The sequence below is a fragment of the Henckelia pumila genome, chromosome 2 (assembly GCF_033568475.1).
Source record: "Henckelia pumila isolate YLH828 chromosome 2, ASM3356847v2, whole genome shotgun sequence".
In the NCBI taxonomy this organism is placed as follows: Eukaryota; Viridiplantae; Streptophyta; class Magnoliopsida; order Lamiales; family Gesneriaceae; genus Henckelia; species Henckelia pumila.
The window spans coordinates 139,931,431-139,950,815 of record NC_133121.1 but is presented as its reverse complement, the minus strand read 5'-3'; the positions used below and the strand labels follow the sequence as shown (position 1 = coordinate 139,950,815).

The following is a 19,385-nucleotide window of genomic DNA, read 5'->3' as shown; positions in this document are numbered from 1 at the left end:
TTTCATGGTATCACAATTCACCTATTAGATCTCATTACGTTTTTTTTATTATTATTAGTTTATTACTATTGTTGTTGTTGTTATTATTATTAAATCACGAATCTCGATCAAAATCATCACTAGAGTCTAGAAGGAACCAAAATTGATTTGTATTTGTTTGAGTATGAAATAACCCGCAAATTGGATCCAAATTTGTAAATTCAGTTCCACAAATTTTACGATCGATTGGATTTCCATATTGGAAAGGATCATAGATTTTAAAATTATGGTTAGCCAAGATGAAACAACGCTTTTTCCTTTTTAAAAAACAAACAAACTAAGGCCAAAGTTGAAATGATTTATTGAGAGATCAGAGCATCATAAGCTACGAAATCACTTATATGAGTTGGTAGACTCGGCCAATTACAAGGATTAGCATGAGAATAAGATTTCTTCGTTGGAACATGAGCAATCTCATTAGTTAACCGACACAAAACCATTAAAAAAAATAACGTTTTTGCTGCAAGATAACTCGACAATCATCTATGTTTGAACCAAATCCAGAGTCATTATTCCTCGAAGAATTGAGGACTATCATAATTATCTTGAAATTCATCTGTAATATCGCTCGGTTAAATATCTGATCCATGACGGATCATCACTTGCTTATAAGCCTTCAACTATCATTGAATGACAAACACCAGAATTTCCCGTATGATCTCTGACCATGTTAGTTCCATCCTACCTCATGTATATTACCCCATGCGATAGGTGGAAGTAAGTGATTGGTGCAAATTATGTGGGCTCCACATAATGAGATATTACATGGGTGATGTGGACTTTTGTGATTGGTGCAAATTATGTGGGCTCCACATAATTATGTGGAGCCCACATAATTTGCACCTATCACAAAAGTCCACGTCACCCATGTAATATCCCATTGGTAGGACCGACGTATCCCTTTGACCATCATTCCAAAACTCATGCGTCTTATATTGATTTCACAGAAAATAACTGCATCTAATATTGTATTTCACAATACAAGTATTAACGAGAAAACGAAATATAACATTAAAACAGAAGTTCAAAAATTATTTTTAATATAAATAAATAATTCAGTATGCTTTTACATTAAAAATTATGTATTAAATAAATAACTTTTATAAAAATTTATATTTTATATTAAAATTTAAAATATATATGAACATTTGGGCCATGGACATGGGATTTTCGCCGCTGCGTCTCGAAGACAGTCAACAGTGCCTATCGATCCCAGCCATTCCCAGGTTGGTTCAGTTGATACCGCCCAAATTGCAATGGGTTTAATTTTAATTTAATTGTTCGTACGAAAATAAATAGGATTCAAATTGGTAGCTTCGTGAAAATCAAATCTTAAGATTTTGAATTCCAAACGTTTAATCAAACTTGTAAAACTCTATGTCAATTCCCCTGCTTATTTCGGGCATTTGACATTTTATCAGAACCCACGCAGTAATTTTCATTTCTTTTCTGGGTTGTATTTTTTGTCTCTGTTTCAGATTACGGAGACCCTCGTTTTTTGGGCAAAAAATATGTTCTATTTGAGTTTGCTTTTGTTTTGCTATTGAGTGGAAGGGATTGATACTAAAGGTTCCACCTTTTTCCTTCTTCAGTTCTTCCTGTGTTTAGGATTTTCAGTGTTGTGACGAGGATGTGAGGTCGCAAGAGATTTGAGTTGAAGCTTTCAGATGGAGGCGGACAGGTACCTTTGCAGACTTTATTGATCGAGATAAAGTATATTCTAAAAAGGAAAACTTATCTTGATCGTGTATGTCGACTTTCTCAGTTTCTTCTGTACTTATAGTTTCATTCGATTCTATGCTGTATGTGTTTTCTTTATGGTTTCCTATGATTTATTCGTATTCTTATCTTTAAATTGCCGAGTTCCAAAACTACATTTTGTTGTAATATGAATATCTTAAACAAATATAAACAGCACATTTTGGTCAGTTGTGCTTTTCCATATCGCTATTTCTTGATAATGAATCTGAAACTCCAGGGATTCCACCACATGATAGTATATTTCCCTGTTGGGTCTGTCAAACTTTTCCCCTTGCATCAGTTGCAGGCTGGATTTTAGGGGGTTGAAACTATTTTTTTTTATAAAAATTATGTTTAACTAGCTCTCTTCCTCGTAATCTACTCATGGTCCATCTCTACCTCCCTGCGTCGAATTCTTGTATATTCCTGACTTTGATCAGGTGCCTTATTTCATCCCTTTAAACAGTCTACTTTAAGCACAAAGTATGGTAGAATCATTGTACATTGTTTTACTTTTTCACAATTATTGTCTCCTCTGGACCTGTTCGCTGCCAAGGATTTCAGCAACATGTCAAGTTTCTGTTAAGTCTCTTCATGAAATGTATCAGGCGTGTCTCTCATAGTTCATTGTTTTTTAATTCTCAGATTAAATTCTCCTCATACATCAGCTGTTACATTTGAAGCTCTTGGCCATCGGCTTCAATTTTCACAGGTTGTACGACTGTTCATGTTTTTTTCCTTCTCTTTATATCATCTAATTTAGAGTAATTAAAATAAACTGTCAATAGCTGATGTTCCCACCATTTGGTGTCACATGATTCTGAGAGTGGACGCATTCAGTTCTATTTTCATATAACAGTATCTGTTGTTTTTTCACAGGAAAAATGTTGTTACATGCACCTAGAATATGTAAATTTGTGGTTCTTGTAATCATTTTGGAATCTCTGATTTTTCTTTCTTTTGAAACTTAATAAATGCCTTGGTTTTTACATTTGTTGTTCTTTATAATAAGTACTATTCTGCTCTATATACTATAGACAGGAATTATCTTTGCTCCAAAACCATTAGATTGGCTGTGATGAGTTTTTATCGTTGATCTTTTGTTTGCTAGTTTTTTACTAATTTTCTGGGAAAGAAAATTGTTTCTTCGCTTCATGATCGCTTCATTCACAATGACTTATGCTGCAAATGTGACAGGATCCCAACTCCAAGCATTTAGGGACTACTGTGTGGGATGCATCAATGGTGTTGGTCAAATTTCTGGTAAATTTTTTGGGCGGTGTTCGCTTCCTACTGTTTTTTTTAAAAAAAAATAAAAATAAATTTGTGATTAGCAATATTTGTTTTTTTTCCTCTCTCTCTCTCTCTCTCTCTCTCTCATGTTACACTCCACAGGGGACATTTAAATTTATGACTTTCCCGCCACATTTATTTTAAAGATGAACTTCTTTGACTAAAAACACATAATGCATCACATTACATTATGCTATTTTAAGAAACGGATGTCAGTTTTTTAAATACATTTCTATAGTCCCCAAAAATCCCCCCATGAATGCTGATGATGAATATAGCTTTCAAACAATTGTTAAATTGTCCGTCTTTGTGTAATCAAACTAATAAAACATGTTTGGGGTGATTATGCAGGAAAAAAATTGTAGAAAGGGAAAGTTTTCTCCATCTAAACTGAAAGGAAAACGTGTAATCGAACTTGGAGCAGGCTGTGGAGTAGCTGGCTTTGGTGAGCTTCTTGCATCGCCAAACTTGATCAAAGCAAAGTTTTTGGAACATTCAAGATTAGAGACTAACGATGAGATTCTTCAGGTATGGCATTGCTCGGATGTGATGTGATTACAACTGACCAAACTGAAGTTTTGCCTTTACTTATGAGGAACGTAGAGCGAAATACTTCAAGAATCCTACAAATGAATTCTGATTCAGGTGTCACATCTCTCTTTGTGATTGTGTGCGTGTTTTTCATAGATTTTAGTTTCTTTTTTCACCACTTCCGCATGTTGAATGAGGGGGCAAATATTGGAATTCAATATAGGTGACGAGAGAAGATGAGGGGGGCAATATGAGGTAACTCAATGAATTTTAAGTGGTCTGTACTTGCAAAAATCACACAAAGTTTGAAAGGAAAAAGGAAAACCTAGTTGGAAGTAGAGTCATACGCTTTTTTTACTCTCGTTTCCTTTTCCCTTACATGACCATTTTCTTTCTTGTAGATTCCTTTGGATCCATTGAGGTTGCGGAGCTTAACTGGGGTGATGCTGACCATATAAGGGCCGCTGATCCCCCATTTGACTACATAATTGGCACTGATGTTGTGAGTTAGTAAAATTCTAAACACATTATCCTATTAAAACTATTCTCGTATCACGTGTGTCCGTGGGAGTAGGGAGGGATTGTACAAAAATAAATTGAATATTATTCCTTTTAACGACAATGATATCAAGTGCTAGAAATACTCATCCAGACATAAGAACTCTTCCAATTTTGCTCACATAGGTATATGCAGAGCACCTTTTGGAACCACTTTTGCAGACTCTACTTTCATTATCTGGACCCAGAACCACAATTCTGGTATTGCTCTTAGACGTTTCTTAGCAGTTTGAACTGAAGATCATGTTCTAATTTGTCAGAACCTTGCTCTGTAGCTGGGTTATGAACTTCGTTCTACTAATGTGCATGATCGTATGCTTGACTTATGGAAGGCGAATTTCGAAGTTAAAGCCGTTCCTAAAGCAAAGGTAACTCTATCTTCCGGATTTACAAATGCCAAATAAGCTGTAGTTATGATGAAATGTTTGGAGCTTGTGAAAGAGTGACATGTTTATTATATCTAACGGGGTCTTGTGAATATTGAACATCACGGCTGTAGCTCAGCTTCAAATTTCTGACTTTTGAGAGTGTCGGAGACATTGAAGTCCAAATGAACATAAATTATTGCTCAAGTTTTGTGTGGTGGGTGTCAAAGTTTATCTCCTGAATCATCGTCTTTTTGTAATCCATTTAGATGCATGCCGAGTACCAGCATCCAAGTATACAGCTATATATAATGAACCCGAAGGCTTCAAACTGCGTGAGCAAAGGAATTGATAATCATGTTGAAGAGGACGGATCTGGAGAAATTAAACAAGGGCCAGAGGAAGATGACGACTGTAGTGCTACTGTTAACCAGGTTGATGACTGTAAAAGTGACCGAGTCGAGGAAGATAGCATCCTCGAAAATATCCAAAATAAGAAGCTTAGCGAGTGGGAAGCTAGAAGATATGGGGCAATGGCTGCTCGTCTTCTTAGAGATGCAGAGACATCATAAATTAGGCGCAAGGTACTTTCATACCATGTTTATGCCTTGAGGCAACACCCACCCTCCAAGAAAATTGCTCTGTTGTATTGGGAATTTTACTCAAATGTTTGCACAAGTGAGAAGCATGTTTCCGATTAAATTCCATACCAAATGATGAAAGATATTATACACATTGCTCCAAAATACATCAAGAAAAAGAACAGAAGAGGTACCGGAATTTTCATGTGCAATGTCTTCACTAAAAACTTGCACTACCATTGAACCGTGATCTAGAGCTAGGCAACGAGACATGCCTAACAACTGAAAATCGATCGACGTATAAACCCACATAGGATATCAACGGGTCACTTCGAGATCTAACAATTTCAAGCTTCAAGTGTCTACATGTGACACTTGGGAACAATAACAATCTTTTGTATCCCACAGTCGTGCCCCTTGTGACCTCCTCCCATTCCCCTTTTTCATTCACGAAATCAAGATGAAATTCCACCACTCTTTGGCCCATGTGTATTGGTTCTTGAATTAGCAAGACATTAAAAGTTACTTCTTCTTGAAATTCGAAGAACAACGCCCAGTCTGATTTTGCTTTATCTGGAGCCCAGTATGAAAAAATTCCGTCTTCAAGAACACGCTGTGCGCCATATGTAGGACAACTCACACCACCCCTTGTGTTGCTAGCCCGTACCAGAGAACTTTTTGCTAGATTATGTGAGAATATAGAGCTCCTTATCTCTGCAAACTCTTGGAGGACTTGAATGTCTTCCGGGGATATAAGGCCCGACGAATTTGGGGGTACATTCAGTAAGAAGAGACAATTTCTTCCCACTGATGTATAATAGATATCTAGAAGAGCAAGAGCAGATTTTGGAGCTTGTGAAGCATGCCAAAACCATCCAGATCGTATGGAGACATCACACTCTGCAGGTATCCAGTCTGGACCTTCCGGATCTCCCTCTCCCAAATAACTGAAATTCGAAAAATAACTAATCTGATTTACAAATTTTTCCAAACAAGGGAAAGCAATATCAAATTGAAACATACTCACTCCTGCGTATCAGCTTGGCCAATCTTTATGGTAGTGTGATTCAAAAGAGACCAGCAAGTAGTTCTCGCAGCACCATCCTCATCCCCAATCCACCTCGAATCCGGACCATCGTCGGAGAATATGATTGTCTCAGGCTGAAGCTGATGAATAAGACTAAACCAGGTACTGAAAAAGTACTCCATGTCCTTCTCTCCCTCATCCTTTGCGCCATCCAACCAAATTTCTTTTATCTCACCATACCTGCTCCATTTTCAAATCGAATGTGTCATGAAACCATTAGATGATTTATTCATAGAACACAATGCATATAACCTTGGATCAGCACTATAAACAAGAAGATTCTAATATACTCCAAGACCAAACAAAACCCAATGATAAAAATGAAATAATGAGTAGAACAAACGATTCAACTTTGGAAATACCAAGTGAGCAGCTCAGTCATCTGCCCCATGTAATACTCATTGTACTCCAGACTCTTTCCATAACAAGGTTCATGTCTGTCCCAAGGAGAAAGATAAAACCCCAATTCTAAACCAGCGATTCTTGCAGCGTCAGCAAGCTCTTTCACCACATCGCCTGTCCCATTCTTCCAAGAACTAGACTTCACAGAATAATCCGTATACTCAGAGGGCCAAAGGCAGAACCCATCATGGTGCTTTACAGTGAGGATAACCCTTGAAAAGCCAGAGTCTTTAGCTACAGAAACCCACTGTGTAGCATTCAAGGAAGTGGGGTTGAAAACTGAAGGGTCAACGTGACCTGTTCCCCACTCCGAATCTGTGAAAGTGTTGGGTCCAAAGTGAAAGAACATCGCCATTTCTGTGAGCTGCCATGAGATCTGGCGTGAGGTTGGGATAGGAAGAAGTGGAATCGGTGGGAGTGTCGCAAACTTCGAAACTGAAGATTCTGATTCTTGAAAACAGATCGTGATGCTGAGGATGATGATCGAAACATATCTTGGTAAAACAAATTGCGGGAATTTGTGGGTTTCCCTTAATGCTCCTTGATTTTCAAAATCAGCAACTGGTTTCATGATCATTTCTTATCTTTTGAGTTTTGAAGGGGCTCTTATTTTTTCTTACAACTAATTATTCAATTCAACAAAATAATACTGGAAACTGGTTCCACCTGCAAAACTTCAACTGTCATTCTTTTGTTGGATAGAAAAACAAAGTGGGCAACCTTTGCATGGGCTTGGCCTCGATCTAATTGGACAAAACAAGGGTATCCAATGGGCCAAATAACTGGAAGCCGATCCGTTGACCCAAAATTACTGTGCATGAATTTCAAAAGCAGACCAGAAACCCACCAACCAGATCTGACTAACCCCATCTTGAGATGGATTGATGTGGATGTGATTGATTTAAATATTATTCGAATACTACAGATTTTTTTTCAATTGAAAATATTATAATCATATGCTTCCTATCCCTATAAAAATAATCATTCATTTAATACAGCCAAAAGTGTGAGACAGCTATAGACAATTTTTTATTCATTTTGTATTATATAATAATCAAATAACGATCGATTGACATTTTCTGTTCGAGTGAATAAAAAAATAAGTAATCGTTCGAGGGAGGGAAAAGATTTACAAATTTTTGTAATCACTTGTTTTTTAAAGTTATAAATATTACTTATATTAAACAAAAATCACACGAGTCAATTTTGTGGGACAAAATTTTAATTCAATTCAAAAAAAATATTATTTTTTATATCCAAATTACTACTTTTTGCTTTAAAAGTATAGTTTTTTATTTAGTTATATATGTTATAAAAAAATATTATGTAATATATGTTAATTTGAGAGAGAAATAAATTTTAATGTCCAAAATATATCATATAATATGTGCTGATTAGGGCACCGTTCTGTTCACCATATTACTAATATATGTATAACTCATCTCATCCCACGTTCTTCTCATCATATTATTTATGTATATATTAACTATTTATTTTACATCAATCAAATCATTAATTATTTATCTCACATCAATCAAATCATTGAATTTAAATTACTATATTACCCCTAATAAATAATATTATTTTATTTTATTTATTGTTAAAAGGACAAAATAGTCATTTAACATTTTTATATAAAATTTAATCAATCAAAACAAATATATTATAATCTATCAATCAAATCCAATACTATTTTAACTATCATTTATTATTTATTTTTATTACATTATATTACTCATCTATATATTACTTATAGCATATCTCAAACTAAACGGTGCCTAATAGTACTACGTATAGAGCCGTGAGATTGTTGTATAGGAGAACAACTATACATTCATAATGAACAATGACCAAGGCACTACATATTCAACTTAGAATGATACCCTAAAGCTAGGATGAAATTTCCCGCTCATGAAATACAAAGAAAATCACTCTTCTTATCCTAACATGCATGATAACAATTTTAATTTTCCTCGTAATTTATGGTAGTGGAATTATTATTATTATTATTATTATTATTATTATTATTATTATTATTATTGGTAAAATTTAATTTGGAATACGAACTACTGATTAAATGTCAAATTGGTAGACAAATTTTTGTTAATGTCTTAATTGGTACATGCCCGCCGGATTTCAGTCAATTTCCAGTGACATTTATGTAGAATGTCCAATTTGCCTTTTATTACAAAAAATGTATATTTTATTTTTCATTTTAATTAGATATATTTGTATATTATATTTTATACGTAAAAATTGATTTGATTAAAATTTTTATTTGTACATAATATTTATTATATTAGATAGATTATATATTTCAAAAAAAAAGATTAGATAAATTATATTAAAGCATAAAATATCTAAATAATTGTAAATAAATAAATTGATACCATAGAAAATAAATAAATATTTTTTTAGCTAAAATTTTGATTTTGTATACATAATTTTCTCGATAATATTTTGAAAAAAAATTAAATAAATATTGATTGTGATAAAATATTTTTTAATATTTTAACTATGTAAAAATTTATTGAATATATATTTTAATAAAAATATTACGTAAGTTCTACTAAAATTAAATTTAATTTTCAAATCATATTTATAAGAAAAACTCATCGAAACACCAATTAAACTTTGCTATAACGTGCCACATGTTTTTTAATCAACGAATAAAAAATTGAATTGTGTTAGTTCGAGGGTTTACCAACTGCGCACCAAAAGGTAGCAGCTGTGTGGGTTTTCACGTCATAAAATAATAAAAAAAACAAATAAAAACTTGAAATTTTATTAAACACAATAATTTTATAAGAGAACATGACTAAAAAAAATTGAAAGTCGTTCTCGGTTTTTATTACGGACAAAAATGATGAAGCTGATTTTGAAACTAAAATAATATTAATGTTTTAATTAATTTGTATCATCAAAAGACTATTATACCCTTTTCTTCATCATAATTTGGTCAAAATCAGGTGGACATGTATCAATTAAGCCATTAACAAAAGTTCGTGTACCAATTTGACATTTAACCAATAGGTCATGTATCAAATTAATTTTTACTCTTATTATTATTGTTGTTGTTGTTGTTGTGCACTTGTGCAATCTCAATAAATTTCTAATTGAAGTATTAAATAATTTAATTTTTGCGTAAATTAACTTCGTCATCATGTTTTTAATATTGCATATTAAAATGCACAAGTGTTGCAATACTTCCGCAGCAAGTTTCAATTGTTTTGAAATAAAACATCATATTTCTACGAAATTAATTACTGAGCAATTAGGTTATATGTGTACGTGTGTGTATGTGTGTATATGTATTATGTATTCATGACGTGTAACCAATTTTTCTAAATTTTTTTACGGGAGTTGTAACAATTATATATGCTATGATGATTGATGATTGAACTTAACGAGTACATGCATGTAGTATATGTGCATAATTCCTTTATTTGTACTAGCGTCTTGCACACATCAATGTGTGTTTATTAAATTATCATATTAAAAAATAATTTGTGAATAAAATTTGTTAAATTTTTTGTTAAAAATAATAAGAAACCAATATCTCAAGTAAGTAACATATGTGAAAGTTAGTTTTTGAATTTTGAAATTAAAATATATAAAATATAAATTATGAAATGGTGGGAAAGTTTTATGAAAATAAATTGAAATTGCTAAATAGTTTTTTTTTTATTTATTGGCTAGGTTTATTTTGAAAGTTCACATAAAAATACCAAAAAATAGTTACTATACCACCCTCTTATTTTATTAAATAGTAATAGTAATAGATATTTATTTTTCAAATAAAATATTTTTTACAAATTTTTTTAACAATACCGGTCGAATTTCTTAAATAAAATTAAGGAAGATGAAGGTATACATCTCGCGAAGCGAAATGTGCTGCGAGTCGCCAAATGATTGCGACGTTGGCTATTTTGTGCGTCGCGAATGTCAAAAAAAATTAGTAAAAAATTTGGGTTTGATAAAAATATTTAAAAAGAGGATTTTAAAATATTCGAAATCCCGCATTAAGTTAAAAATAAGGGACAATGTTTTGAAAGAGCCTAATGCGTGTTTTTTTTTTAAATCTCTCTTCCCTTTATATTTCAATACATAGGAGAACAATATTGTTTTTTTTTTTTAGAGTAAGAGAACGATATTGTTAAAAAACAAAACACGCAATGGAACTAAGGCTATAATTTCCTCTAAATACAAATTAGTTAAAAACATAAAGTGAGAGATTTCAAATCTATGACCCCTTTCCGTACCTTTTTTTTAAAAAAAAAATGGAAATATATTCTCTTATTTGATATAATTAAATAAAATAGCACCAAATACAAAAATGAAAATTGTTCGTGTGAAAAAACGGGTGAAGACAAAAAAATAGAAAAAAAAAAAAGGTTTTCCACATGAAAAATACATGTTTCCATAAAAATTTTGACTTTGTCAAGTTGGTTAATGAACTTACCAATAAAATAATTATTGTCTATAGAAATTAATTAATTTCAACAATAGTTTACCAACCGATATTAATTGAGCAAAACACAAGTCCTCGTCTTAGCCTTCCAAAGTAAATGGACGAAGACATTTGTCTCCTTTTCCTTAATATTATATGCAATCATATCATATCATATGATCCACAATAATAATTAACAAAGATACCCTTAGGTTTTAATTTATTTAAGCAAAGATTCGGTTTCACGCAAGAAAAGACAGAAATTAAGAATACTAAATTAGTCAAACTCCTACATATATTTGGGCCATTAAAATTAATTAGTAGCTTGGACAATGGACATCGATGCATTTTATAGGCTGATTACATAAAATATTTGTCAGAATAAGATATCGGGTTCGAGTCAACTCGATCGTTCGTTCCCACTCCGAATTAAATTGGACCGGACCGGGCGAGGCTTGACAAATGAAAGAACATAATATTTATAAATGACAACACCAAATATAAACTAATATTGCACAACTGTATTTACTTGAGGAAATTGATACGTGGAGGAGCTACATGTGGGGATAAGTAAGCTGTATCTTTCTGTTCGAGTAAATATTTTTAATAAACATTTATGAATTTTGGATGAAATATATATATTAATGAAATCATTGAACGACGTAGACAAAATCGTCGGAGCATGCAAACGCATTTGGAAAAATTAATACAAAGCAATAATAATTGCTAGAGTCTTTCAAAAATTTTGTCAAACTTCTCGGTGACTGATAAAATTCGAAGTGTTGGCGTAATATGAAAAAATCTGATATTTATGACACTTTGAAAAATAATGATATGAAATTAAAAATTGTTGACGACGAACAAAAGGATTATTTTCCCTTTGGGAAAATTAAAATCATATGAAGACGTTTTTGAATTCTAAAAGATTGTGTCGTAAAATAAACATGGTCATTTTCATGGGTTGGCTAGGTAAAGTGGAAATCCTATGAACCGTTAAAACACACAACTATTTGGGCAAAGCTCGGATATCCTTCGCATGGAACTTTTGACTTATTGGCTTTGAGTCATCGTTAAAAGTTGCTTGTTTTTTTTTAAAAAAAAAATGGAAACTCACATTTCAGTCAATTATTTTATATTTTTATATTACAACATGACCATGTCACTATGCAAATATTATATTAATAATTCGAAATTTTGATGAAACTTGAAACCTAGCAAATTAAAGCTGTACATGTAATTGACTTGAGCACGAAGTACGGCCTCCTCAATAAATACACTAAATAGTATTACATTAATTTCAGAGTTTCTTTTTTCTTTTTCCAAAAAAAAAAAGAATAATAATAATAAAAATAATTGGAGGAGACATTTCAGAGTTTCTTGATGAACAAAAATTTCAAAAGTCAATAGTGTATATAAATAAAGAGAAGGATACTGAAAAACCATCACTCCAATGCACACCAAACTTAAAAAACAATTAGACAGAGAAATATGGGAAGAGCTCCTTGCTGTGACAAAGCAAATGTGAAGAAGGGGCCATGGTCGCCTGAAGAAGATGCAAAACTCAAAGATTTCATCGAAAAATCTGGCACTGGTGGGAATTGGATTGCTCTTCCTCAAAAAGCTGGTAACATACATATATATATATATTCACTTTTTTGGTGTGTTTAATTGTGAGTTTTTGAGTATAGGATATTGATTTTGGTGTTGAATATGATCATCATCAGGTCTGAAGAGATGTGGGAAGAGCTGTAGATTGAGGTGGCTCAACTATTTGAGGCCTAATATCAAACATGGTGAATTTTCTGATGAGGAAGATAGAATCATCTGCACTCTTTATTCCTCCATTGGAAGCAGGTAATGTTTCAAACCAGCACATGCATCCAATATATATGGATTCTGTTAGCTTTGTAAATTTTTGTTACTTTCTTTTTTTTCCTAAACCAACATCGTTCCATCTTGGATCATCTATAAGAGCAAAATGGAACTGGGAAATTAAATATATAGTTTGCAAAAATGTGATGTGTTTGTACAATATTATATGCATGCATGTCCAAGTTTAGATGAACAGATTTTGGTGCCTTTTTTGATTTGTAACAAGGTGGTCCGTCATAGCGGCTCAATTACCAGGGAGAACGGATAATGACATCAAGAATTACTGGAACACCAAGCTAAAGAAGAAACTGATCATGGGAATTGTTCCGTCGAAATCGTCGCCATTTTCAGGAACCCTTCCAGCTTTGATTCCTCAGTCTCAATCTCTACGTAATCTGTCGCATTTGTTGAGAGATTACACCTCAATTTACACCACTCATCAGGTGTGTAAATCTCTCACCAACAGCAGTACTGCACCCATTCCAGCCCCGCAAAATAGTTACAACACTGATATTCCCTTCTCTTCTTCGAGTCATGATCAGTACTACTATTCTTTTGATATGAATCAACAAAGCCAAGGGGGTAATTTGGTTGATTTCCAGTGTACTACTTCATCCGAGAAAAGTTGCATCCAGGAACAGATGGGGTGTCTTCCATATCCGGGATTCATCTCCAATATTGCTGGATTTGTGGAAGACCAAAACCCAAGTTTCATGCTTCAGTATGATCAAGATCAAGCGATGGGTGCATTAATGAGTGATCTTGATCAAAAGGGAAGTGGGATTTTGGGAAACAGTGGAGTGTACAATGATCTTGAGGAAGTCAAGGCAGTGGCCAGCAGCAACTTTTTGTTGAATGGTGACATTCATGGAAGAGGGGGTAGTATGTACTACTACTGATGAAACTGAATCAGGTACCATCAGAAAGATTTCAAGGCATGGCATGATTTGGATGCAAGATTATCTTCAGTTTGTGGGGTTCTGCGGTGTGATGTAGAATGAACATTAAAAAAAAATGAAAAGAAAAACAATATATAATCCATCTTTAAATGACAGTACATAGTAAAAAGCTAGCTTCTTTTCCTTCTGTTCATTTCTTTTAGGAAAGTTTATGGGTTTTTTCATATGTTTCTGTACCAATCTCTGTGTCAGAAGTTCAATTCACGAAGCTATGCGATTCGACTTTCAAGATCAAACCTTTTTCTTTTCACGAATATTAAGGAAATCAAAATTCAGTATACTGTTGGGTACAGACATGACTGACTGAACAACTCTTTATTTATTTATTTTGTCTTAATGGCGCAAAGCCCTTTTGGGCTAAACGATTCAGTATGATACAAAATGCAGTATAACATCTTACAAAGGATTTTTTTTTTTTTTTTTGCACTCAAGCACAAAGAGACAACTCGAGCCCAAAATCCGTACTTGAAAAAACTATAGCTACTTGATATTATATAATAATAATAATAATGTGTGATTATGGCAGACTTCATGGACGTGGGCAGTGCAGCTATCTCATCACAAATACAGATTCCAATTTGCTACTTAGGTACTGCAGCCTGCCAATAAGACAGAAAAAGAAAAAACATGATCTTAGTTTTATTTCGACAAGGCATCACATTATCCTAATTAAAAATAAGAAACATTAAAAAAATATATATTGTTGCAAGAAAAATGCATCAACAACTGTACGTGCATGTGAATTAAATAGAATACCAGAAAATTATTAGGCCCATGAAAAATAAAAAAATCATAGCCGACTCCCCTATCACGGCAACTTACGTCCACCAATGATTTTGTTGGCCTCTGGTTGATCTCTATATATATATATGTATATATATAAAAGAAAAGTTGAATAATTTTTTATTCAACATATATATATATATATATATATATATATATCAATACAGTTGACTCTCGCCATGCATTACTTCAAAATGGGACAAAGGCAGCTAAGGAACGAGTCCATGCACACACAACATATAGATATACGTGTATATAAACGCATATAGACAAATCAGATGAAGTACTGTTATTGTAGATTAATTTTAATATCAGACACCCAAAAGGATACAAATTAAGGCATGTATAACAGTATAATTAAGCAGTCATTCCTTTTATTATTGTATGTATGTTTTTTGAAAGTGCAAAGAAAGCAGCAGGATTTCAAGATAAACATTCTTTAATGAGAAATCATCCAGCGGTCCAAGAATATATGACCATATTCAAGAACCTTCAATATTAAAATATTTTATTCTGAACATGCATTTGTTTACTGGTAAGGTTCAAGAGAAACGGGATAAAATAAGATAATATATACTCCCTTCATCCTTGTTCGAAGGTTTTGTGTTTGCATGCCAACTTCACTATTGTGTGATGGAGGTGGGTGTTTACCGAAAATTTTGAAGTTGAGTTGGTTGGCAGTTGCTTTTCTAGATAAGAAAATACGTAGGCGTCAAAGCTGATTTCCCAAAGTAAAGTGACGACAAGCCGGCACATAATGAAATCTATATATGATTCAAGTTATCAAACGATGAGATGTTAAACCTGAAACGGGGTGCAATAGAGTCCGATCACACAGCAGCTGCAGCAGTTGTCTTGGCAATAGTTGTAGTGTCAAATATTTCGATCCAGTAGCCATCAGGATCCTTAATGAATGCTATATCCTTAATTTTTCCTGAAACATGTGGTCGCATGTCATTATGTCAATCATGAACGGCCAAAATAATGTTATGGGGTTGGGTCGGATCAAATAAAAATTATGCAAGAACGTTACATGTGTAATAACTTCAGGAAAAACATCAAAGCTGCCCGCTGACAGGCATACATTAAGATAAGAAGCATCTAAGTATTAATAGAAAATCAACATTCTAAAATCGCCATATTTTGTTCATTAACTAGAATGAAAAGATAGAAGTTAACCATCATCGGGTCTTTTTACAAACTCCACTCCCAAACTTTCAAATCTTTTACATGCCTTATGCACATCATCGACTGTGATACCAATGTGTCCTGTAAACATGTTACACATGTTAGTGATTTAATAATCAGTAAAATAAAAGTGTGATCGCAGCAAAAGAAAAGAATAGTATTTTGATGTCAAACATTTGATATACCAAAACCACGAGGTTCTGAGTTTCCATTGTGATAACCCTTGAAATCAGGATCCGTTTCACTACCCCAGTTACTGCAACAAACTCAGAAAGTTAGATATCCTCAGAGAATTGCCTAAACAAAAATACTTCATAATGTAAAACAAAGCTAGCTCTTACTGTGTTAGTTCAAGTGTAGCTTTATGACCGAAAGTCCAGGCAGTCCGTTCAATCGGATCACTAGGTGCTGATGATGTTTCCTGAACAAATGCACAGATACTTTAAAGGGCCAAAACTACCGTCTTAGAATAAATAAAAATGATTAATATAGTCACACATACCTCTGAAAAAAATTGGTGAAACAGCAATCGAATAAAAAAAATTAAAGAGTGCTTCATGAAATGGATAGCAAAATTTCATCAGGTGTCTTAATAATTATACCTCGTACCCCATAAAGTATAAGGTAAACTTCATCTCTGGGAAATCCAACCTCTTAAGCAATCTGTAACCAACAAAATTTACTTGAAATCAAGTTCCATTCACGTCCATGATTTCAACAAGTTTGATGAAAAAATCGCAAGGCAAACATAAACAATCAAATAATGCGATCACTCAGAAAATCATTACATTGCCTAAAGCTAGGAGGAAATATAGATGCAAAACTCAACCAGTGTGAAAGTGACACAATTGGTTGTTGAAAAGTATTATGCGGTTATCTGCCAAATATCAAACTCAGTTGGTAACTAATAGTTCATCAAAGAAGAACAAGAAAGATGTTATGGTATCAATATTATAGACAGGTTACTTCCCACGAGCCAAACTTTTGGGAAAAGTGATTAAAACATTTAGATCAGGGCAACTACTGGAGAAGCTATTTACATCATATCGGGGCACGGGCAAAAGCTCAACACCATTTATTTTCATTAAAGTGGTTTCGTGTAGAATTTGTTATCTATATCTCAACCACAAACACGTGCATTGATTTCAAGCATGAATTTTTCTGAACTGCCGCTTATATGTGAGTTTAAGTAGAAATATTACTGTCAAGGGCCCATCTTCAATACGTTCAAGCTTTTAGAAAAAATGGTTTCCGGCAAAAGAACACTAACGCCATAGGCAGGTGAATAAGATAAGCAAAAAGCTCAATATCTTCAAGATCACAGTCTTCAAATGCATTCAGGCAACTATTGCAGTATAGAGACTAGAGAGCGATGCCCGAAAGATAAATAAATAAATAAAAGAATAAGATGAACTGAAAATCTATTAGAACTATACACGCATGAGTAATGAAATGGAAGAATTGAAGAAATGATTCAGTAGGATGCAATTATCAAATACATATCTAGATCCAGGATATCGAACAGGAACAAACGGGATCAAAATTCTTCCTGCATAATTCAAGAACACTCACGACATGCCCATTATTCGGGAATAGAAATCTAGACTGACTTTTGGGTCCTTTACACGAAGCATCTGAATGAAAAAACAAACTTGCATCAGCAAGATGCTCTAAAGGAGAATTCTTATATGCAACAAGCTTAAAGGAATCAAATATACACTCCAAAATGCAAACGATGATGAAATAAGCTATCCAACTCTATTTGGCGTCAAATGACAATGTTGAATCAAATTGAGCATTTGACAGCGTGAATGTACAAGAACAATGCAAAAATGTGGTGTCAAATAATTTATAGTTTTTCTACACAATGATGAAAAATCATAAAACTAACCACAGAAATAATTTGAGAGACAGACTATTATATCAACAATTTCAGTTTATAACCATAAGCAGTAAACTTAAGTTGTGGAAAATCTTACAGTTTGCTGCAGGAAATAACCTTTGGTGGCGTCATCAAGAGCAGTATGTAGACCTGGGTTGTTGGAGGATGACTCCTTAGACCCCATTGCCCTAGTGGTTGATATTCTTCTTCTGGGTTGGCCATAAACCTAAAGAAAAAACAGAAGAAAATAATCGAACCCAATAAACAAGAAGTTCGAGGATTCAAACAGACGGAGACAGCAATAAATGGGAGGGAGGAAAAAAAACCCACAGAAATAGGAAGCAGTAAAATATGAGAAGTAATGCAGATGCAATGTATGAAAAATAGTGTTTTTTGACCTTTGGATTGAGAGCGAAGAGTGTGAGTACTGGAAATGAGAGCGGCTTGCGTACGGCAGAGCGGAAGCGGTGGAAGGAGGCGGCGAGGGGAGATGATGCCATTAATTTGAGAGAGAAATGAATAATAAAATATTGCTCATTAAGGTTTTTATTAACGAATGAATTTTGGCATACTTGTCCGCTCAAAGCTACATAATAATTAATAGGCAACCATTCAATCGAATTAATCAATCGAACAAAATTAATTCGAAATCGAGAAATTCGGTTTTAATTTCCAAAACCAAAAAGTTCGAGGTTCGGTTTCAGTTTTTTATTTTAAAAATGGATAACCGATTTATCAATGTTGTGAGCAAATATATTACTCAAACTCAGGGGATTAATTCAGGTTATCAATCAATCCGAATTAAGATCCATCAAGGTGGACAAATTATTCTTCTGGCTTCTAACTTCTTTGAAGGTTGCGACCTGCTTCACGAATATTATTAGTGACGTTAGGATATACGATAAAAACTTTTCGACATTCAAATTAATTATCCCCTCAACATATGTACTCAAAAAATTGTGCATGGTGCCTCTAAGGGGTGTTCAAGTTGGTGGAGTAGGTGAACTTTTGGCCAAATGTTAGGAGTTTGATTCCTCTTACCAACACCTTTTTGGATTTGCCTGTCACACAAGGTTTGTCTAGTGTGATTTATCTGGCTAACGTAGTTTGTAGGCTATTCCGTTAGTCGTGGGGTTTATCCAGTGCACACCAAAGATATCGGCTGCGGGTTCTCATGTCACAAAAAAAAAAATGTGCATGGTGATGGATTGTCGACTTTTTTTTTATTTGTAACTACTTATTAGATCATCTCCAACATATTTCAATATTTTAATGTTATTTTAATTTCAAAATAACACAATTTCTGTATCAAATATAAACTCATCTACAATTCATGACTCTAAAAGGAATATTCTAAAAGTATCTCATTGATATATATGTAAAAATTATATTATTTCACAAATTACTTAATTATTTATTAAATTTAAAATTTATTAATTTAAGAAAAAATATTTAAATAATTTTAAATATAAAATAGTATTGTTATTAAATATTTATTCATATAATTAAGATATTCCCTTTTTCATTCACAAATTTATTAAATTATTCTTAAACCATTAGGCATTAACCCTATATTAAAATTATTAACTCAATTTCATAAGCAATATTATTCAATTAAAATGATATTAGGAATGAGTTGCGTTAGCTTCTCCTTC

General features: G+C 33.2%; 4 protein-coding genes across 6 annotated transcripts; 2 read left to right on the top strand and 2 right to left on the bottom strand.

Annotated features, from left to right (window-relative positions):
* The first annotated feature begins 1,203 nt into the window (after positions 1-1,203).
* On the top strand, positions 1,204-5,151 carry LOC140880228 (uncharacterized). 2 transcript variants are annotated; one of them, XM_073284495.1, is made up of 10 exons: positions 1,204-1,265; positions 1,632-1,720; positions 2,425-2,491; positions 2,977-3,042; positions 3,424-3,517; positions 3,601-3,717; positions 4,005-4,105; positions 4,288-4,362; positions 4,437-4,529; positions 4,796-5,151. In XM_073284495.1, exons 2-10 carry the CDS (start codon positions 1,707-1,709, stop codon positions 5,096-5,098), a joined length of 930 nt encoding a protein of 309 aa, XP_073140596.1. In that variant the 5' UTR covers positions 1,204-1,265; positions 1,632-1,706; the 3' UTR covers positions 5,099-5,151. The 2 variants fall into 2 exon arrangements, with proteins under 2 accessions (XP_073140596.1, XP_073140598.1); XM_073284497.1 differs by lacking the exon at positions 1,204-1,265 and adding an exon at positions 1,314-1,470.
* Positions 5,152-5,204: 53 nt separating this feature from the next.
* Positions 5,205-7,268, bottom strand: LOC140880227 (alpha-L-fucosidase 1). Its single transcript, XM_073284494.1, has 3 exons — positions 6,557-7,268; positions 6,135-6,374; positions 5,205-6,054 (listed from the first exon to the last, which is right to left on the bottom strand). The coding sequence occupies exons 1-3, from the start codon at positions 7,171-7,173 to the stop codon at positions 5,328-5,330; spliced, it is 1,584 nt and encodes a 527-aa protein (XP_073140595.1). The 5' UTR covers positions 7,174-7,268; the 3' UTR covers positions 5,205-5,327.
* Positions 7,269-12,534: 5,266 nt separating this feature from the next.
* On the top strand, positions 12,535-13,817 carry LOC140878539 (uncharacterized). Its single transcript, XM_073282141.1, has 3 exons — positions 12,535-12,670; positions 12,771-12,900; positions 13,145-13,817. Exons 1-3 carry the CDS (start codon positions 12,535-12,537, stop codon positions 13,815-13,817), a joined length of 939 nt encoding a protein of 312 aa, XP_073138242.1.
* Positions 13,818-14,196: 379 nt separating this feature from the next.
* LOC140884808 (lactoylglutathione lyase-like) lies at positions 14,197-18,244 on the bottom strand. Of its 2 annotated transcripts, XM_073291669.1 has the most exons (9): positions 18,129-18,244; positions 17,828-17,956; positions 17,421-17,482; positions 16,451-16,511; positions 16,190-16,269; positions 16,034-16,104; positions 15,840-15,929; positions 15,465-15,594; positions 14,197-14,476 (listed from the first exon to the last, which is right to left on the bottom strand). In XM_073291669.1, exons 1-8 carry the CDS (start codon positions 18,228-18,230, stop codon positions 15,491-15,493), a joined length of 699 nt encoding a protein of 232 aa, XP_073147770.1. In that variant the 5' UTR covers positions 18,231-18,244; the 3' UTR covers positions 14,197-14,476; positions 15,465-15,490. The 2 variants fall into 2 exon arrangements, with proteins under 2 accessions (XP_073147770.1, XP_073147771.1); XM_073291670.1 differs by lacking the exon at positions 14,197-14,476 and having other exon boundaries at positions 16,023-16,104.
* Between the last annotated feature and the right edge of the window lie 1,141 nt (positions 18,245-19,385).

Bases quoted from the DNA above. Each gene is read 5' to 3' on its own strand.
- LOC140880228 (XM_073284495.1), top strand. The intron at 3,518-3,600 runs GTGAGCTTCTTG...GAGATTCTTCAG, and splicing joins CTGTGGAGTAGCTGGCTTTG to GTATGGCATTGCTCGGATGT. The intron at 4,530-4,795 runs GTAACTCTATCT...TAATCCATTTAG, and splicing joins AAGCCGTTCCTAAAGCAAAG to ATGCATGCCGAGTACCAGCA.
- LOC140880227 (XM_073284494.1), bottom strand. From the start codon at position 7,173: ATGATCATGAAACCAGTTGCTGATTTTGAAAATCAAGGAGCATTAAGG. The intron at 6,375-6,556 runs GTATTTCCAAAG...AAAATGGAGCAG, and splicing joins ATGACTGAGCTGCTCACTTG to GTATGGTGAGATAAAAGAAA. The intron at 6,055-6,134 runs GTGAGTATGTTT...TTCGAATTTCAG, and splicing joins GGCCAAGCTGATACGCAGGA to TTATTTGGGAGAGGGAGATC.
- LOC140878539 (XM_073282141.1), top strand. From the start codon at position 12,535: ATGGGAAGAGCTCCTTGCTGTGACAAAGCAAATGTGAAGAAGGGGCCA. The intron at 12,671-12,770 runs GTAACATACATA...GATCATCATCAG, and splicing joins TGCTCTTCCTCAAAAAGCTG to GTCTGAAGAGATGTGGGAAG. The intron at 12,901-13,144 runs GTAATGTTTCAA...ATTTGTAACAAG, and splicing joins TATTCCTCCATTGGAAGCAG to GTGGTCCGTCATAGCGGCTC.
- LOC140884808 (XM_073291669.1), bottom strand. From the start codon at position 18,230: ATGGCATCATCTCCCCTCGCCGCCTCCTTCCACCGCTTCCGCTCTGCC. The intron at 17,957-18,128 runs GTCAAAAAACAC...TTTTTTCTTTAG, and splicing joins TCTTCGCTCTCAATCCAAAG to GTTTATGGCCAACCCAGAAG. The intron at 17,483-17,827 runs GTAAGATTTTCC...TTTTTCATTCAG, and splicing joins GTTATTTCCTGCAGCAAACT to ATGCTTCGTGTAAAGGACCC.